This window comes from Cebus imitator, unplaced genomic scaffold, assembly GCF_001604975.1.
Source record: "Cebus imitator isolate Cc_AM_T3 unplaced genomic scaffold, Cebus_imitator-1.0 Scaffold316, whole genome shotgun sequence".
Classification (NCBI taxonomy): domain Eukaryota; kingdom Metazoa; phylum Chordata; class Mammalia; order Primates; family Cebidae; genus Cebus; species Cebus imitator.
The window spans coordinates 80,514-99,154 of NW_016107631.1; the positions used below are offsets into that span (position 1 = coordinate 80,514).

Below are 18,641 nucleotides of genomic sequence, written 5' to 3' on the forward strand. Positions count from 1 at the left end.
GCAACCTCCATCTCCCAGGTTCAAGTGATTCTCCTGCCTTAGCCTCCCGAGTAGCTGGGATTATAGGCATGGGTCACCACGCCCAGCTAATACTTTTTTGTATTTTTAGTAGAGATGGGGTTTCTCCCTGTTGGTCAGGCTAGTCTTGAACTCCCTACCTCAGGTAATCCGCCTGCCTTGGTCTCCCAAAGTGCTGGGATTATAGGCGTGAGCCACCACATCTGGCTTTATAAGGTTATTAAGGCATTACTTGCAAAGCTTTCTCCTGAACTTGATGCTTCTTCCCCACCACTTTCCTGATGCGTCAACCCACACAAAAAGACATGGCAGTGAGTTTCCTACCCTTCCCTTCCAGAACCCAGCTCCCTTGGGGCTCGGTTACATTCCAAGAAAGGAAAAAGATGGTCAAGAACACTGAACTAGACCAGGTGCAGTGGCTCACGCCTGTAATACCAGCACTTTGGGAGGCCGAGGTGGGCGAATCACCTGAGATCAGGAATTTGAGATCAGCCTGGTCCAACATGGTGAAAATCCATCTCCACTAAAATTACAAAAACTAGCCAGGCGTGGTGGCAGGTACCTGTAGTCCCAGCTGCGTGGGACACTGAGACCAAAAGAATCACTTGAACCTGGAGACAGAGGTTGCAGTGAGCCGAGATTGTGCCACTGCACTCCAGCCTGGGTAACAGAGTGAGACTCAGTCTCAAAAAAAACAAAAACACTGAACTAGAATATTGGAAGCAAGAACATTATGTGGAATTGCCAGAAGTTGATGAGACAGGTCACCCAAGGTCATGTCAAGGGCTAAACAGAAGCACCAGGAAGTTGAGTAGCTGGCTCTGTTCAACCAGCAAGTTGAACTTTCTTTCCCCTCTGGGCTTCATCAGTAAAATAAGGATAATTAAATCCAAGGACTCCAAGTGGCACAGCCTATGCATGGACACACGGTCCAGGGAAACACAAGTCACACTCAACACTTTGAATAATAATCAAGATATCTGCTATAGGTTTCCTTAACAGGGCCTCCTTAGGGGCTTTATACAGAAAGCCTGCCAAAATTCTCCCAGCCCCGTTCACTCATTATTTGTTGAGCAAACATTAACATATACTATGTAGCAACTACTCAGCTATTAGAGATCAAAACACAAATGAGACATTCTCTGTCCTCCATGAGAGTACAGCATACAGGAGGGCAAAACAAAGGAATAAGCAGCTAGAATGCCAAGTCATAGGTGCCCTATTGGAGGTAAGAACAAGAGAGGGAAAGGAGGAACGCCTTACCTACTCTGGCAGGCTAGAGACTCTTCTCATCCATCTGTCCTTTTGGCAAACATCTATTAACCACCCGTTTGTGCCAGATGACCATAAAAGAAGTTCCTGGCTCTCCAAAAAGATGATCTTGACATGAGTTTCAAAGGACTGCCAACATTACTAGAAAAAGGGGATCATAACAAGCACCAAAGCAAAGAGGAACGCAACAGCATGGAGCTTCTGTATGAAGCCCAAGGGCTCCACATGGCTCAGACTACCATGGAAACAGTCAAGGGAAACACAACTCACGCTCTTGACACGTTGAGTAATAATCAACACATCTGCCACAGGTGTTCTTCACAGGGCCTTTTTAGGGTCTTTGCACAGAAAGCATGCCAAAATTCTCTCCAAATACCTTCCTCTCTCCCAGAAATTCCAGGATGCCTTTAAAAATCTCTCCCATTTGCTCCACACCTGGTTCCCTCATTGCCATGCTTGTCTAGTCCCAATCCGCTTCCAATCACACCTTATAAAGCCAGCAGATACTTCATACATCGAGGAATCACTCTGTATATTAGTTTCCTAGGGCTGCCATAACAAAGCATAACAAATTGGGTTGCTCAGGGCAACAGAAATTTTACTGTCTCACAAATCTGGAAGCTAGAAGTCCTAACTCAAGGTGTTGGTGTGTCCTCTCCAAAGGCTCTAGGGAAGAATCCTTCCTTGCCTCTACCTCAGCTTGTAGACACATCACTCCAACCTCTGCCTCTGTGTATCATAACATCCCTGTGTATCTCTCTTTTTTTTTTTTTTTTTTGAGACAGAGTCTCGCTCTGTCAACAGGCTAGAGTGCAGTGGCGCAATCTCAGCTCACTACAACCTCTGCCTCACGGGTTCAAGCGATTCTCCTGCCTCAGCCTCCCAAGTAGCTGGGACTACAGGCACATGCCACCACACGTAGCTAATTCTTGTATTTTTAGTAGAGACGGGGTTTCACCATGTTAGCCAGGACAGTCTTGATCTTCTGACCTCATGATCCGCTCGCCTTGGCCTCTTCTCTTCTTATAAGAACACAAGTTACAGCGAATTAAGAAGCAGCTCATAGCTTCTCAGCCTTCTGGCTAAGATCAAGTGTAGTATCTGTTCTTAACAGTTTAATATCTGATACATCCTCTATCCGAGGACAATATATTAAACGGATTTTTGGAAATAGGAGATGGAATAGGAGCTTGCTCTGTCCACTCCATGCATCGACCTGGTATTGCAGTACTTCCAGGAACGGTGCACAAAAATAAATAAATAAATAAATAAATAAAAAAGAAGCAGCTCTACTTCAGTATAACTACATCTACAACAACTCTATTTCCAAATGAGTTCATATTCTGATCCACGAACAGTTAGAACGTCAGTGTATTTTTTGGAGGGACACAAGTCAGCCCATAACAGCTGTATGTCTCAGATGTGAGTTTTGGTCTCTGTCTTGAAATGAACCAAGCCGTGCTTGGGCAAACCACCTACCCTGTGAGCAGCCAGTTCTTTGTCTATAAAAAGAATAACAAGAGTACCTACTTTATAAGGTTATTATGATTTTACTTGCAAAGCTTTCTCCTGATTGTCCCTGATCTAAAAAGACACCACAGCCATATTTTTCTCATCAGTTCTGATGTGCTTCAGTAACCATGAAATCTCTGGAAGCAATTTAGAGTGCAATTGAAGTTCAATTTTTAAAAAATATTTAACCACAAAGCACTCTTCCTTCTAAACTTCGAAACTTCGTTGAAGGATGATAAAGTAGACACTTTTTCCTTAGAAGGTCTTCCAATCTGACCGTGAAGAAAAAACACTTCTCTCCTGCTCACTGGTGTGTGGTTACACCCTCAGCACATACAGCCTACAGACACTATTGTGCTCATTCTGGTGAAATGAGGCAGTTCTCCACATAGCATTTGGAGTGTGGGCCCTATAACCTCTCATGGAGACACTGGCAGATCTCTAACTTCTAAGGCTCTCAGTCCCTCTGTGCTTTCTGTGAAATGTTCACACATTCAATTCTACAAGTATTTATTGAGTGCCTACTATGTGTCAGGCACTGTTCTTGACAATGAAAGTACAGCAGTAAACAAAACAGACTAAAAGCCTTATCTTCATCAGGCTGATTTTTTGGGAAAGAAATACAAAATAAACCAAAAAGATGGAAAATTATGAGCATTCTGATGGTATAAGTACTACTGAGAATATTAAGTAGGGTAGGGAGACACAGGCTGCCAGGAGTTATACTTGTAAATAGGGAGGTCTCACTGAAAAGATAACATTTGAGCAAAGATCTGAAGGAGATGCAAGCTAAGTAGCTGTCTGGGAGGATAACATTCTAGGCAAAGAGAACATATGCCAAGACTCTGAGGTAGGAGTACACTTGAACGTTTACGGAGCAGCAAGGTGAGCAATTCAACAAGAGCGGAAGTATGTGAGGGAAAGGGAAGTAGCAGGTGAGAGCAGAGAGGTGACAAGAGGTTAGCTGATTTTGCAGGGCCTCATAAGCCATTGTAAGGATTTTGGCATGTTCTAAACAAGACTTAAAGTTCATTCCAGGAATGACATTTTCTGTAAATTGCTCAATTTTGTGGTAGAAACCAGTTTGTGACAGTTATTCTAAAGCCTACACGATCAAGAGTATCAAGGTAGAAACCAAGACGCAGCCCATCTGGTCTCAGATGGTGGAGCAGGACAGCAGCCTGAAACTATTCCAAGCAAGTCTGACATTGACCCTCTTGTGATCCAAACAGATTACTGATTTCTTAAGACACTCATTATTATGGAGGTTAGGATAAAAATCTAATTTCCATTTGCAACTTCTTATGGGATGTATCAGGATAGGCTAGGTTGTTACAACAACAATAATTCATGGCTTGAAGAATATTGAAATGTTTCTCTTTCTCATATAACAGTTCCAAGGTGAGCAGCATTTTAGGCCAATGGGTGGTTCTGCTCCACAGGGTCATTCAGGGACCCAGGCTGACAGCAACTCTTCAGAGTTGTTCTAGCTGTCACCATTACCTCCAACAGGAGGGGAGAAAGCATGCAAGTCCAGACTAGGGAATCCCTCTTAAGCAAATGAGGTGGATGTAATATACATCTCTTCTACTTACATTCCATTGTCAAGAACCACATGGTCCCACCGAGCTACAAGGTCATCAGGGAAATGTGCTATTTACTATGGAAGAAGGGGTAAATGAATTTGGGTGAATAGTAGGTCTCTCCTTAAGATTTTCCTAAAGGGACTTTACATAGCATCTCACAAAGTACAGAAGTCTCTCTAGATGCCCACTTGCATATTCCACCTCACACCCCCTTGCTTCTTCCCTTACCTTTTTCCTACCTTCATTTCCTCCTAACACACATACCATACAGGCCCCCTTCCCAACTAAAAGGGATCACTGGGCTTGCTGGCCATGCTGGGCCACTTTGAGACAGCTGCAGGACCTGAAGACTCCATACACCACCATCCTCCCCCACTTTCAGCTGAGGAAAGAGGGAAAGAGCCCCCTGGAATGTGTGTTTCTTCACCTTTTGGAATGTTTTGCTTCCAAAATATTCTTGTGAGGCATTTCTATTGAATTAAATTCTCCACTTCATTGCACAAGTAATTCAGATGGCTGGAGCAAAGGGTGCATGTTGGGGATTAGCAGATTAGACCAGACAGGTAGGCAGGGGGCAGAGCACAGAAGGCCTCATAAACCTGTGTTAATGGAGTATTATCTTTACCCAAAGGGCAAGGGGAAGCATGACAGGAACCTGATTTGAGTGACATTTTAGCCATTCAGGTTATCAGGGGAAGAATGGCTAGGAAGGGATGAGACCGAAGGCCAGGACACCTGCCAAGAGGTTGCTGCAGCAGCCTGGTCTGGGCCTCAGTTTCTTTATCAGTAAAGTAGGGTGATATTATGACATTAGCACCTACATAATAAGGTTGTTGTGAAGATTAAAGCTAAAACATGGAAAGAGCTTAGAACAGTGCCTAGTACCTAGAATGCCCTGAATAAATAACAATGCCATTACTAATCTAAGTACAAGATGATGAGGCTGACACTAAAACAATAGTAGTGGAAATGGAAGAAACCAGATTCCAGAAATATAAAAAAGCTAGAATCTTGAAGATCAAGTGATTGTGGAGTAGGAGAGAGGAAGGAGTTGAGAGGGTTATCAGCATGATCTCACTTATATGTGGCATCTAAAAACAAAGTCCAATTCGGGCCGGGCGTGGTGGCTTAAGCCTATAATCCCAGCACTTTGGGAGGCTGAGGCAGGTGGATCATGAGGTCGAGGCCAGCCTGACCAACATGGTGAAACCCCCCCTACTAAAAATACAAAAATTAGCCGGGTGTGGTGGTGCGTGCCTGTAATCCCAGCTACTCAGGAGGCTGAGGCAGGAGAACTGCTTGAACCCAGGAGGCAGAGGTTGCAGTTAGCATATCACCACCGCACTCCAGCCTGGGCAAGAGAGCGAGACTTCGTCTCAAAAAAAAAAAAAAAAAGGAAAAGAAAGAAAAAACTCCAATTCACAGAAGTAAAGAGTATAAAGATAGTTACCAGAGGCTCAAGGTAAGGGTCTGGAACAAGGGAATGGGGAGTTACTGGTCAAAGGGTACAAAGTTTCAGCTAGATGGGTAGAGTATACGTTGAGATCTGCTGCACAGCAGAATGGCTATAATCAGTAATAATAGTGTATTGTTTATTTCACAATAACTCAAAAGGTGACTTTCAAATGTATCACCACAAAAAATGTCAAGTAAATGAAGTGATGTTAATTAGCTTAATGTAATCACTTCACACTGCATACATATATCAAAACATCACATTGTTTTCATACATGTAATATAATTTGCCAATTAAAAATAATACAATTTTTTTTTGAGACAGAGTCTCACTCTGTCATCAGGCTGGAGTGCAGCGGCGCAATCTCTGCTCACTGCAACCTCCAATGCCCAGGTTCAAGCGATTCTCCTGCCTCAGCCTCCCGAGTAGCTGGGACTATATGCGCGTACCACCACGCCCCGCTAATTTTTGTATTTTTAGTAGAGACGGGGTTTCATCATGTTGGCCAGGATGGTCTTGACTTCCTGATCTCATAATCTGCCTGCCTTGGCCTCTCAAAGTGCTGGGACTACAGGCATGAGCCACTGGCCTAGCCAATATAATTTTTTTTAATAAAAATAAAAAAGAGGCCGAACGTGGTGACTAACATCTATAATCCCAGTACTTTGGGAGGCCAAGGCAGGCAGATCACTTGAGGCCAGGAGTTAGACACTAGCCTGGGCAACACAGTGAGCTCCTGTCTATACAAAAAAAATCCAATATTAGCCAGGTGTGGTCATGCACGCCTGCAGCCCCAGCTACTCAGGAGGACGGCTTGAGCCCAGGAGATTGAGGCTTCGGTGAGCCATGATCACACCACTGTACTCAGCCTGGGCGACAGAGTGAGACCCTGTCTCAAAAATAATAACAATATTAATAATTTAATTAATTAATTAATTTAAAATAGAAGGGTATCAGTCACTGAGATTGGGACTTCAATGAGGAGTTCAGTGACAAGTCCCATTGAGTCTGGGATGTGCCTGTGACTTTATCCAGGAGGAGTTCTCAAGTTAGGCCACTGAATCTACTCCTCTGGAGGTCAGAAGAGAGATTGGGCTGGAGGAGTAGATTTGGAATCTTCAGCATAAAATAGGAATTGAAGCCATAGGAACACCTGGCATTGCCCGGGGAAAGTGGAGAGAGAGGAGAATTCAGGAAGAGCCCTGGGGAAGCTTCAAGGGCTAGGCAGAGAGAAAGGAACCACGAAGGAGAGGAGGAGTGCAGAACAGCAGGAAGCCCTGATGGACGGAAGGCAAGGTCAGCGGCATCCACATCTGCCAGAGGGCAAGCCAGTACAGGATTCGGGACATTCCGTCGGGCATCGTAAAAAAGAAGCTTCAGTGACCTTGATAAGCACAGAATCAGTGGGCAGATTGGGGGCAGAATTGAGAAATGAAAAGGAGATGAGGACAGAGCAATAGCAAGAGTAGTTCCTCGTTCAAAGAATTTGGCTTTGGAGGGAAGAGAGAAATGGAAGTGAATGGGGAAAGGAAAAAGGTTTTAAGATGGAGAGACTTGGACACACCCAAATACGGATAAGGAGGAGCAGAGAGGGGGAGAGATTGGATATGCAGGGTGAAGAGGGGTGGCAAGGATAGAGGAGTGTCCATGTAGAAGAGAGAGAGAGAGGTCAAGGGTGTTGGCAGAGGGACTGGCCTGGGCTGTGTGAGAGGTGGGGAGGAGGCATGCAGGGAGTCGCAGGGACGCAGGCATCCCGGAGGGGAGGAAGGAAGAAGTGGAGGCCGGACCTGGATGTGGCAGCTGAGTGGACTTTGAGAGCCATATGACAGGCCACACATGCCTGAGGGATACAGGTCAGGGCCAAAGAGCCACAGACAAACCCAAGGAGCCCCAAGCCAGGCTGAAAAAAGAAATGGTCCTTGGGAGGTAGGGGCCAAGTTAGGGCACTGGGAGAGGAAGCCCACGTGTATGAGGGCACAGGCTGAGCATGGCTGAACAGGCTGTCTACACTGGGTCAGGCTAGCCCAACCTTTCTCCTGTGCAGTGGGACTTGGTGTGCAACTCCAACAAACTGAAGGAGATGGCCCAGTCTATCTTCATGGCAGGCATACTGATCGGAGGGCTCGTGCTTGGAGACCTGTCTGACAGGTGAGATGTGGGGGCACAGCCCATGGAGGCATGACCCATGAAGACAACCCCTCCCTGCTCTGCTCCACCCAAGCACCCTCAAAGAGGCAAAGAGCTGGAGGAGGGTGGGATGGCCCTTGCTGTGTGGTCTTGGGCAAGCCTCACTACCTTTCTGGACCACAGCCTTGTCTCCACCCGAAAGCCCTTACAACTGGAATCTTCCAGCCTTCCTTTCTTCCAGGGAGAAAAGCCTCCAGGTTTTGAGACATAGCGTAGTGGCTGCATAGCAGTGGAGGCAAAGCAGACGGACTGCTTAGAGATGGGCGGTCCTTTGACCCCTGCTCAGTCAGCTGAGCCGAGATGGATATAGAGATCACATATTAACTCAAACCTCTAATTGCAAACTTGTCAAAAAACAACAATTACCAAGAAAGCTCTGTGTGGACGGGGAACTGTACATGCCCCATGGGGAAGGGTTGGGGGTTGGATTTAGCCCTTTGCCCCACAGTCTGCAGAGTCACTCCTCCTGGCAGGCACAATGTGGCTAACCTGGTCCCTCCTCTCCTTTGAGCCGCAGGTTTGGCCGCAGACCCATTCTAACCTGCAGCTACCTTCTGCTGGCAGCCAGCGGCTCCAGTGCAGCCTTCAGCCCCTCCTTCCCCAGCTACGTGATCTTCCGCTTCCTGTCTGGCTGTGGCATCTCAGGCATCACGCTGAGCACCGTCATCTTGAGTGAGAGCAAGGGGGCAGTTAGCTGGGTTTTGGGGCGCACAATCCAGAAGCCAAAAGAGAATGGGGTCTGGGTCTGGCTCGACCACAGGCTCCCAGTGACCTTGGTCAAGGTGCCTCCCCCTCTCAGAGACCCCATTTGAACTTAACATTGACCACAAGCATAGAAATAGCAGCTGTCAATACTGAGGACATACCCAGGGCCTGACACTCTGCTAAGTACACAACCTCATTCAATAACACTTGCAAGTAAGTGACACTATTGTCCCCATTTCATGGATTAGGAAACTGAGGCAGAACAGGGAAAGTCACTTGCCACAGGGAAGCCGTGGTCAAGAGATTGAGTTTGGAAACAGACACACCTAGGTTTGAGTCCTGCCCCCTGGAGCCTCAGCTGTGGCATCTGTAAAATGGGAATGATGAATTTAGGGTCAGCAACAGATCAGGTAGCTGTGGGGAGTCAAAAGCCGGTGCCCCTTCACGGGGAGGTGCCTGGGGCCTAGCAGAACCCTAATCTGGTCCTTGGGCTCTTCCCACAGATGTGGAGTGGGTGCCTACCCGGATGCGGGCCATCATGTCAACAGCACTTGGGTACTGCTACACCGTTGGCCAGTTCATTCTGCCCGGCCTGGCCTATGCCATCCCCCAGTGGCGCTGGCTGCAGTTAACTGTGTCCATTCCCTTCTTCATCTTCTTCCTGTCATCCTGGTATGTGTTCCTCTCCTCTTCATCTGTTTCCTCAGGCGCCCCATGGCCACACAGGGGAGCCCATCCCTGCCTTGGCCGGCTGACTCTGTGTCCCTGGGCACCCCGTCCCAGAGTCAGGGAAGGGCACTCCAGGGAGGAGGAATTACATGAACAAATGCATGCTGCAGAAGAGAGCAGGGATGCAGGGCCGTGGGGAACCAGGGCCTGCCTGCAGCTGAAGAAGAGGGTAAGTGGAGGTGGACCGGATGGGGACCGGCTAGGAGAGGACGGGAAGCTGGGGGGCCTGGGCTTCATGTGAGGGAAGTCTGGACTTCATGTAGAAAGCCACCGAAAAAGTCTGTGGTGCTACAGGCCTGACCAAGGTTCCATTTGTGAAATAATAGCCCAGAAGGACAAACCCAGCTGAGACCCAACAGACAGATGGGAGAGGACTGTACAGGGAGGAGGATTCTGGGAGACTAATCTGGGAAATATCTTGAAGGAAGAATCTGGAGAATTTGGGACTACTGGAGTTGAAGTATAAAGGAAAGTTCAAAGAGGAGCCTGACCCTGGGAACCTGGGAAAATGCAGGTCAGCCTGGGTCTCTATCCAGAGCAGGCAGAGGGCTCATTACCAATGTGTTGAACCCCAGGCCACACCAAAAGACAGGAAACGGGTCTTTAGAAGGTAGTCAGAGCTGGCCAGGCACGGTGGCTCACGCCTATAATCCCAGCACTTTAGGAAGCCAAGGTAGGGGGATCACTTGAGGTCAGGAGTTTGAGACCAGCCTGGCCAACATGGTGAAACCTCATCTATACTAAAAATACAAAAATTAGCTGCGTATGGGGATGCACTTCTGTAATCCCATCTACTCAGGAGGCTGAGACAGGAGAATTGCTTGAATGTGGGAGGTGAAGGTTGCAGTAAGCCAAGATCACGCCACTGCACTCCAGCCTGAGCAACAAAAGCAAAACTTTGTCTCAAAAAAGAAGAAAGTAGTCAGAGCCAAAGAGCAGGAAATCCCAAGGGAGCTCAGGAAGCGCAGGAAATCCCAAAGGAGCTCAGGAAAAGAAGTGAAGTCTTGAAGCTATCTTTATTTTTCTTGAATGGAGTCTTGCTCTGATCCCAGGCTGGAGTACAGTGGCACGATCTCAGCTCACTGCAGCCTCCGCCTCCCAGGTTCAAGCGATTCTCCTGCCTCAGCCTCCCTAGTAGCTGGGACTATTGGCACACACCACCATGCCCAGCTAATTTTTGTATTTTCAGTAGAGACAGGGTTTCACCATGTTGGCCAGGATGATCTCGATCTCTTGACCTCATGATCCCCCTGCCTGAGCCTCCCAAAGTGCTGGGATTACAGGCATGAGCCACCACACCCGGCATCTGGAGCAAACTTTTATTGAGCATGTGCTACATGCAAGGTCTGCTTTGGGCATCAACCTACATCGTCTCTGACCTTCATGGCTTCTCTGTGTGAGGGAGACATTATTGTCCCCATTTTACGGATGAGGAAACTGAGGCTCAGAAATGTGAAGCAGTTCCTCAGAGTTACACAAAATAATGCAAAGCTGGGATGGAACCTCAGCTCGGAAATGAGAATAGCAGCTTCCAGAGGGGATGGGCAACCTGGGGGTGACTCAGACTCAGGAGGCAGAATAAGGGTAGGCGATCAGCAGAGTACAGTCGAGAGCTTGGGCCTGTTCACTGTGTGACTTGGAGCAAGTCTCATGCACTCTGAGCATCAGGATTTTTCTAGGTAAAATGGAGATAACATTGCCTGTCAGCCAGAGTTTCATGGGCCTGGTACGTAGGAAGGCTCGCTAACTATAAGCCATTGCTGCCATAATTCCCAGGAAGAGGAGGATAGAGTCCAGGCCCTGGCTGTGGTTTTGAGAGGAAGTCACTGATAATCTTGGTAAGAGCAGGCTCAGGAGACTGTCAGAGCAGGAGGAGGGATACTAATGGGCCCAGGAAGCTGCCACCATCAGTTGGGGAAGTGGCCCGGAGGCCAGGCAACCAATGCCCACTCCCTGAGGGCCTCACTGGATCCAGGTCACCCACAGGGGCTACAGTTAAAGCTGACCCCACCTTGGACCAGACTTTTCCAAACACCACTCCTTCCTCCCCTCATCTCAGCCTCTTCCTTTCCTCTTATCCTAGGGACGCTCAGGGACTGCTCAGAATGAGCCAACCTCAAAAGCATAGCCTGGGGGCAAGGGAGAGTTAGGGGTGACTGCCCATTTGCCAATCCCAAGACTCCATGCTGTGCTCACACCCTCACCACAACTCTCCCAGCAGAGTTCAAGGAAGGCTGGGGAGGTGGATGTGCAGGACCCCTTAGCCTTGAACAAGCTGTCCCCTCCCCAGGCCCCACCTTCCTTGGCCTAGAGCCTGGGGCTCCTAGTTAAGGAAGACACCCAACAATAACAAGTAGCCCAGGTAGGGGCCAGAGGAAAGGCTCTTCTGGAAGAAGAAGAAGAGAACACTGGAATTTGTGCTGGCTGCAGGCAGCCCAGGTGCAGAGTTTGGCCAAGTTTAAATTCCATGAAATCTGCAGTGACAGCTCAGGTTTCTGGTCCTCCTACACCTTGGCCCTGGCTGCTGATATTCTTTCAGCCTCTCAAAAGGGCCTCTGGAGTGGGAGGAGCCACTGTGACTGGTCTCTGGCCCCCAGGTGGACACCAGAGTCCATACGCTGGTTGGTCCTGTCTGGAAAGTCCTCAAAGGCCCTGAAGATACTGCGGCGGGTGGCTGCCTTCAATGGCAAGAAGGAAGAAGGAGAAAGGCTCAGCTTGGAGGTAGGGGCTGAGAAGGACTGCAGTCTGGGAGCCGGGCCCCGGTGCTCCACTGTGGAGCTGTACCCTCCCCTTACCTCAGTTTCCCCTGCTCACAGCCTATACCCCATCTGATTCCCTGTGTTCCTCTAGAGGCACTGGTCTGCATCTCCCTCTCTTCTTCCTGCCTACCAGCTGGTCATTAATGGCATCCCTCCCCCTCCTCTGCCCCAAGGAGCTCAAACTCAACCTGCAAAAGGAGATCTCCTTGGCCAAGGCCAAGTACAGCGCAGCTGACCTGTTCCGGATACCCATCCTGCGCCGCATGACCTTCTGCCTTTCCCTGGCCTGGTAACCTGCCCCCACCCCCAACCCCATATCCTGCCAAGGCAGGAGTAACAGACAAGGCCTCCAGCAGGCTCACCAAAGGGCAAGGCCTAGGGCATCTGAAAGAGAAGTCAGGGGATCCCCTTTCCTGGGCCACCACAGCCCAGCCCCAGAAATCTACTGCATTCCTGCTCCACACCCAGATCCAGCCATCAGGGTCTGCTGCCCTCTGGGGTCACAATGCCCCACCCCTCACCCACAGGACAAACGCTCCAGACCCCTTCCCCAGCTCACATCCCTGCCACTCAGTGTCCCCATGCTCTGCTTCTCTGTCGCTGTCCCCCTCTGGTCCAGCTCTGTGGGAACCCCACAGAGCAAGGCTGGCACATGGGGCTTCAGACGTGAAAAAAAATTATATTTCTCTGAAGTTTTCTCTTCTGTCTGATTTCTCCAGCTCCCTGAAAGCCTTTTCTGGTTCTAAGGCCCTTCCCACCCTGGCCATTTCCTTGTGGATAGAATTCAATTTGTCCAGGAACCCTTCAAAGGGATCCCACAGTTCAGAGAGAGGAAGGGGAAACATTAAACCCAGGCGTGCAGCTCAGTGCTCACCTCCCCAGTCTGGAGGTGAAACTGCTGCCCAACCAGGAGAGATCACTGACTGCCTCCTTTGGTCTCCAAGATTCCCTCCAGTCCCGATCTTCTCTACAGTCAGTTTTTGGTGCCTTTGCCACCACGCCCTGGACCATGCCCACGTCAGACATGGCCAGTCAATCACAGCGCTTTCTCCCTGAGCCCAGACACATTCTCAGAAACCCCAAAAGGACACTCAAGTAGCCCCTATCATCAGTTGCAGTTGGCACAAGAAGTGAAGCTATTCATCATCCTGGTGACCCAATGACCAGCATGGGGAGTGGCCTCTGCCTGGCTGCAGGTGCTAACCAATCCTTCTCTGCCTCTCAGGTTTGCCACCGGTTTTGCCTACTATAGTTTGGCTATGGGTGTGGAAGAATTTGGAGTCAACCTCTACATCCTCCAGATCATCTTTGGTGGGGTCGATGTCCCAGCCAAGTTCATCACCATCCTCTCCTTAAGCTATCTGGGCCGGCACACCACTCAGGCCGCTGCCCTGCTCCTGGCAGGAGGGGCCATCTTGGCTCTCACCTTTGTGCCCTTGGGTGAGAGACTGGGGCTACCCCAGAACCCTCTGGAAGAAGCTGCCAGGTTGGGTGCCAGGGACTCCACTGCTGGCTCTGCCTGTAATTCACTGTGTTACCTTGGGCAGTTCCCTGCACTCTCTGGGGCTCAGAGTCTCTCATCCAGAAAATAACTCAATTGGGCTAGATAACATCAAAGCTCCTTTCCAGATCTGACTTGGACTGGGCAAAGTATGGTGGTATCTGGACAGTGTGAGAAATGTTGCTGTATTGAGAGTGTCCTGAGTGACATCACTGTAGAGGATAAGCTGAGATGGTAAAATGACAGAGCCATGCTCAAGAAAGACCCCACAACCTACTCCATCATAACCTTGGAAAAGCCACATTTAATTTATATAGGTGTTAGTCGGTTGATACACCTATATCTTTCCAAAGGAACTTAAGGTATTTTAAGACAAGAACATATACAACCATATGCAACAAAATATAAATGGGAATAGAGGATCAGAGGCAGGGAAAAACACAAACATAGCAGGACACAGGCATGTAAAGAATTAGGAATAGCAGAGGGACTATTACTCAGCTTTAAGTTTGGATCTGAGCTTCCTGGAAGCCAAAGCAAAAAGGGAGACAAGATCGGTTAAGAAGTGAGAACTCTTAGGTGCTCCTGAACCCCAAGGCCCACCACATTTTCTTTCCTCTGCAGACTTGCAGACTGTGAGGACAGTATTGGCTGTGTTTGGGAAGGGATGCCTATCCAGCTCCTTCAGCTGCCTCTTCCTCTACACAAGCGAATTATACCCCACAGTCATCAGGTAGGTGCTGGACCTGGGGCCAGGCCCAGCCAGAGGACTCAAGGTCAGGTGGGACTGTGGCATTGTCCTGTCCCCTGCCCAGGGGAGCCATCCTTTATGAACCCCATACACAGGCTGCCAATCCCTACTCTGAAACCTCACAGGCAAACAGGTATGGGCGTAAGTAACCTGTGGACCCGCGTGGGAAGCATGTTGTCCCCGCTGGTGAAAATCACGGGTGAGGTGCAGCCCCTCATCCCCAATATCATCTATGGGATCATCGCTCTCCTGGGGGGCAGTGCTGCCCTCTTCCTGCCTGAGACCCTGAATCAGCCCTTGCCAGAGACTATCGAAGACCTGGAAAACTGGTCAGTCACTGCCTCCGGCCCCATCAGTGCTCCTCCTTGGGGAAGCAGGTCTGGGTCAAGGGCTTTTCCTGAGTTCTCTGTCCCTAGGTCCCTTCAGGCAAAGAAGCCAAAGCAGGAGCCAGAGGTGGAAAAGGCCTCCCAGAGGATCCCTCTGCAGCCTTACGGACCAGCCCTGGGCTCCAGCTGAGGACAACGGAATCCCCTTTCCCTAACTTCCAAAGACTGATCCTAGCCAGGCATCTTGAGGGTGCAGGGAGGCCCCAGATGGGTCCATGCTCCTAGGATGAAGCCTTCGGAGAGCTTGGTGAAGGTATCTCCATCACCACCACCAGCGCCTCCCACCCAGCCACAGGCCTTCCCGTACCCATCCCTGCCCTTGTTCCTGCAACCCAGGCCCTGCCATTCTTCTGTCCAGCCCTTCCCCACTGGCCACCTTCCGCCACTGTCCCGGTTCTCTTCCCGTGAAGTCCCCTGATATTCCCTGGCTCAGTCCTAACAAGACTGAGTCTTAACAAGATAAGAAGTCCTCCCCTTCTTGCCTCCCACACTTTTCTTTGATGGGAGGTTTCAATAAATAGCGATAAGAACTCGAGCCATGATGTTCGGGAACAGGGGTGGGGATGGGAGCTGGCCACTGTGTGGACACATGAGCATGCACATCTGGGTCCGTCCATACTTTCATGTACGACAGGCCTGTGTACAGGCACCAGAGGTACATGCAAGCTGGACTGATATGAACATATGTGAGCATGTGTGAGTGCCGTGAGGTGTGTAGACCACGCCTGTGCATGAAAATACATGTGTGTGTCTACATGTCCCAGCATGCCGTGAGCAGATGATCGACCAGGCTCAGAGTGGCTGCAGACAGAAGCCAGAGCCCCTCCAATCCTGATTCCTTTCCCCCGATCACCCCAAATCTCTGATCCATGTCTCAGCCCCGTGCCCTCCAGATAGTTTTTCTCCTGTTAACTGAGAAAACTGTACCTGTAGCTGACCACTGTCAATGTCCGCTGCCATGTTCCCAGGGCCCTCCGGCTGCAGCAGAACAGCCAATTCTGCCAGGCGCAGTGGCTCACGCCTGTAATCCCAGCACTTTGGGAGGCTGAGGTGGCTGGGTCACCTGAGGTTGGGAGTTTGAGACCAGCCTGACCAACATGGAGAAACCCCGTCTCTACTAAAAATATAAAATTAGCTGGGCCTGGTGGCTCATGCCTGTAATCCCAGCTACTCGGGAGGCTGAGACAGGAGAACCGCTTGAACCCGGGAGGCAGAGGTTACAGTGAGCCGAGATCGTGTCATTGCACTCCAGCCTGGGCAACAAGAGTGAAACTCTATCTCAAAAAAAAAAAAAAAAAAGAACAGACAACCCAGCCCACTGGAACCCCACATTCAGCCTCTCCCATCAGCAGCCATCCCTTTCCCTCTGGGGTCTCTGCCCATTCCCTCTCTCCTGGCTGCTGCCTATCACCAGTTAAACAAGCTTAGGCTTCTCCCATCTTAACAAAAATCAAAACAAACAAACAAACACATGCCAGGATGCTGCGTCTCCTTCCAAGGGCCACACTGGCTCTTTCTCCCTTCAAAGCCAAAGGAGCTGTCTGCCTCCCCTGTATCCACCTTCTAGCCTCATACAACTCCCCACTGCACTCTGACCCCACCCCTTCCCTCCCTGGAACTACTTTCACCAAGGACGCTGATCACCTCCCTGTGCTGCATCCACAAGTCACTTTTCAGCCCTCCACTTACTGGTTGGTCCTACTGGTCACTCTCGTCTTCCCCGGTTTCTGAGAGGCCATGTGTTTGCAGCTCCCTCCCACACACTGGCTACTCCTTCTCAGACCCCTTTAGGGTATCCTGTAAATGCTGTAGTGTTCACTTTGCCTATCCTGCCCCCACCCCTTTTCTAAAGGTCTGCATCCTGGAATCTGAACAGTTCCATGACCCACCACCTCTGGTGGTGACCAACTAGACCAGAGGGCACTCCAGAACCAAACCTCATTTACCACATATTCTCTCCTGGGCTAGGATTTGAGATCTTAGAGGCTCTCATCCATCTCTTGGTCCTTGCCCTGGGAAGGCACGTTAGCATGAGGCTGGGCTGGCCAAGATGCAGATAGAGAAGAGAAAGCCAGTTGCAGCAAGATAATAACACAGATACACAGAGAAAAAGAGAACAAGAGACCACACGGGCCCAGATAAAAAGAGTTGGTTCTTAATGAATTCCAGGTCTCAGTTCCTCAACATCCCTGAATGCACTTTTTGCACTGGGGTTCTATTAAATATCCCTGAACTCTCCAAATAAATTCCCCTTTCTGTCTAAGCTCACTTGACGGGCTGCTCCTTGTAACCAAACAGTTCCAAAAGCAGCTCCTCTCCCTCTGTCATCTCTTCAACACTGATGATCCTCAGGAATCTTTCCTAGAATCTCTTCCTATAACATTCTTCCCCAGCACTGTCCAGTGGAAACGGAATGTAAGCCACATATGTGATTCCAAATCGTCTAGTAGCCATTTTTAAAAAGCTAAAAGAAACAGGTGAAAATAACAGCTGCCAACATGCCCAGCTAATTTTTGTATTTTTCGTAGACAGGGAGTTTCACCATGTTGGTCAGGCCAGTCTCGAACTCCTGACCTTGTGATTTGCCTGCCTCGGCCTCCCAAAGTGCTGGGATTGCAGGCATGAGCCACCACACCCAGTCAGTTATTAATTAGACATTTTAGAACCTTAAATTCAGACTGTCTTCAAATTCTGGTGTGTATTTTACACTAGCAGCATATTTCGGTGGACTAGCTCAATTCAAGCAGTCAGTAGTGGCTACTGGCTAACACGTTGAACAACTCAGACACACTGCAGGCCTTTATCAGCAGCAGCTAATTACTCTCTCAAATCTGTATTTAGAGATTTAAGAGACAGTTTAATAAATATGAACGGGATCGTATTGTACCCCTACTTCAACCTTCTGGTGAGCTTCCACTGGGATAAAATCTAAAGTGTCTCACAAGACCTACTATGACCAGGCCTAACCTGTCTCAACAGCTTTGGTTTTTAACAGTGTCTACCCTGTACCCTGAAATCCAGCCTCAACTGACACTTTTCCAGATCCTGGGCTGCCCCTGCTCTTCACCATGCCCAGTGCTTTGCTTCCCCCCTTCCAACTCCCGAGCACTTGGCTTACACCAACTCATCCTTAAGGCCCAGCTTGGATGCATTCCTCTAAACAGCCTTCCAGGCCACCCATCCCCCAGAGCCTGGGTTGAGCATCCTGCTTATCAGACACTGAACTGTGATCACAGTTGTGCCTTAGTGGGTATTTTCCTGGAAGCAGACCCTAAGACAAGAATTTGAGTCCAAGTATCACAGTCTATTTGGCAGGAGATCCCAGAAAGTGTAAGTAGGGAGTTAGAGGGTAAGTCAGGGAAGAGAAGCAAGAGCCAGGTTGAAAGAGAATGAGAAGGGAAGCGGGTCTCCTGTGCCAGCCCATCTGTCACCCAGCCATGTGGGAAGCTACTGGGACTGGCCATTTATGATCATTTTGGACGCAGGACTCCCCACTTGCCAACCTGTAGATGATCTGGGGCTGGCACCTAGGACCAGCCTTGTGCCACACTGCCCCCTGAGATCGGGCCTTTATGCTGAGAGTGCTATGGGGCTGGATGGGGAGAAGCCACCTAGTTTCTTCCTTGAAACCTGGTTTCTGCCTACAGAGTTTTTACCTTGGAGCCTAGGATCAGCTGACAACAGAGCCAGCAATGCCTTCCCTTGGTTTGACTGGCTCAACCTGGAGGGAGAAGGACCAGGCTCAGGGAGGAACACTGACTTTACTGTCCCCCCATCTT

The 18,641-nt window shown here is 49.4% G+C and overlaps 1 protein-coding gene and 1 non-coding gene across 3 annotated transcripts in view; both read left to right on the top strand.

Annotated features, from left to right (window-relative positions):
- Positions 1–15,395, top strand: part of SLC22A8 (solute carrier family 22 member 8) — a 24,393-nt gene extending 8,998 nt beyond the window's left edge. For both annotated transcript variants that reach the window (XM_017503804.2, XM_017503803.2), the window contains exons 3-11: positions 7,889–7,992; positions 8,549–8,703; positions 9,240–9,408; positions 12,063–12,186; positions 12,398–12,513; positions 13,450–13,664; positions 14,350–14,458; positions 14,602–14,805; positions 14,893–15,395. In XM_017503804.2, coding sequence (XP_017359293.1) covers positions 7,889–7,992; positions 8,549–8,703; positions 9,240–9,408; positions 12,063–12,186; positions 12,398–12,513; positions 13,450–13,664; positions 14,350–14,458; positions 14,602–14,805; positions 14,893–14,992 — 1,296 coding nt within the window. In that variant the 3' untranslated portion in view covers positions 14,993–15,395. The remainder of the gene's footprint in view (positions 1–7,888; positions 7,993–8,548; positions 8,704–9,239; positions 9,409–12,062; positions 12,187–12,397; positions 12,514–13,449; positions 13,665–14,349; positions 14,459–14,601; positions 14,806–14,892) is intronic.
- On the top strand, positions 2,353–2,543 carry LOC119467678. Its single transcript, XR_005196220.1, has one exon. It is a non-coding gene; the product is annotated as a U2 spliceosomal RNA (small nuclear RNA).
- Positions 15,396–18,641: the final 3,246 nt, after the last annotated feature.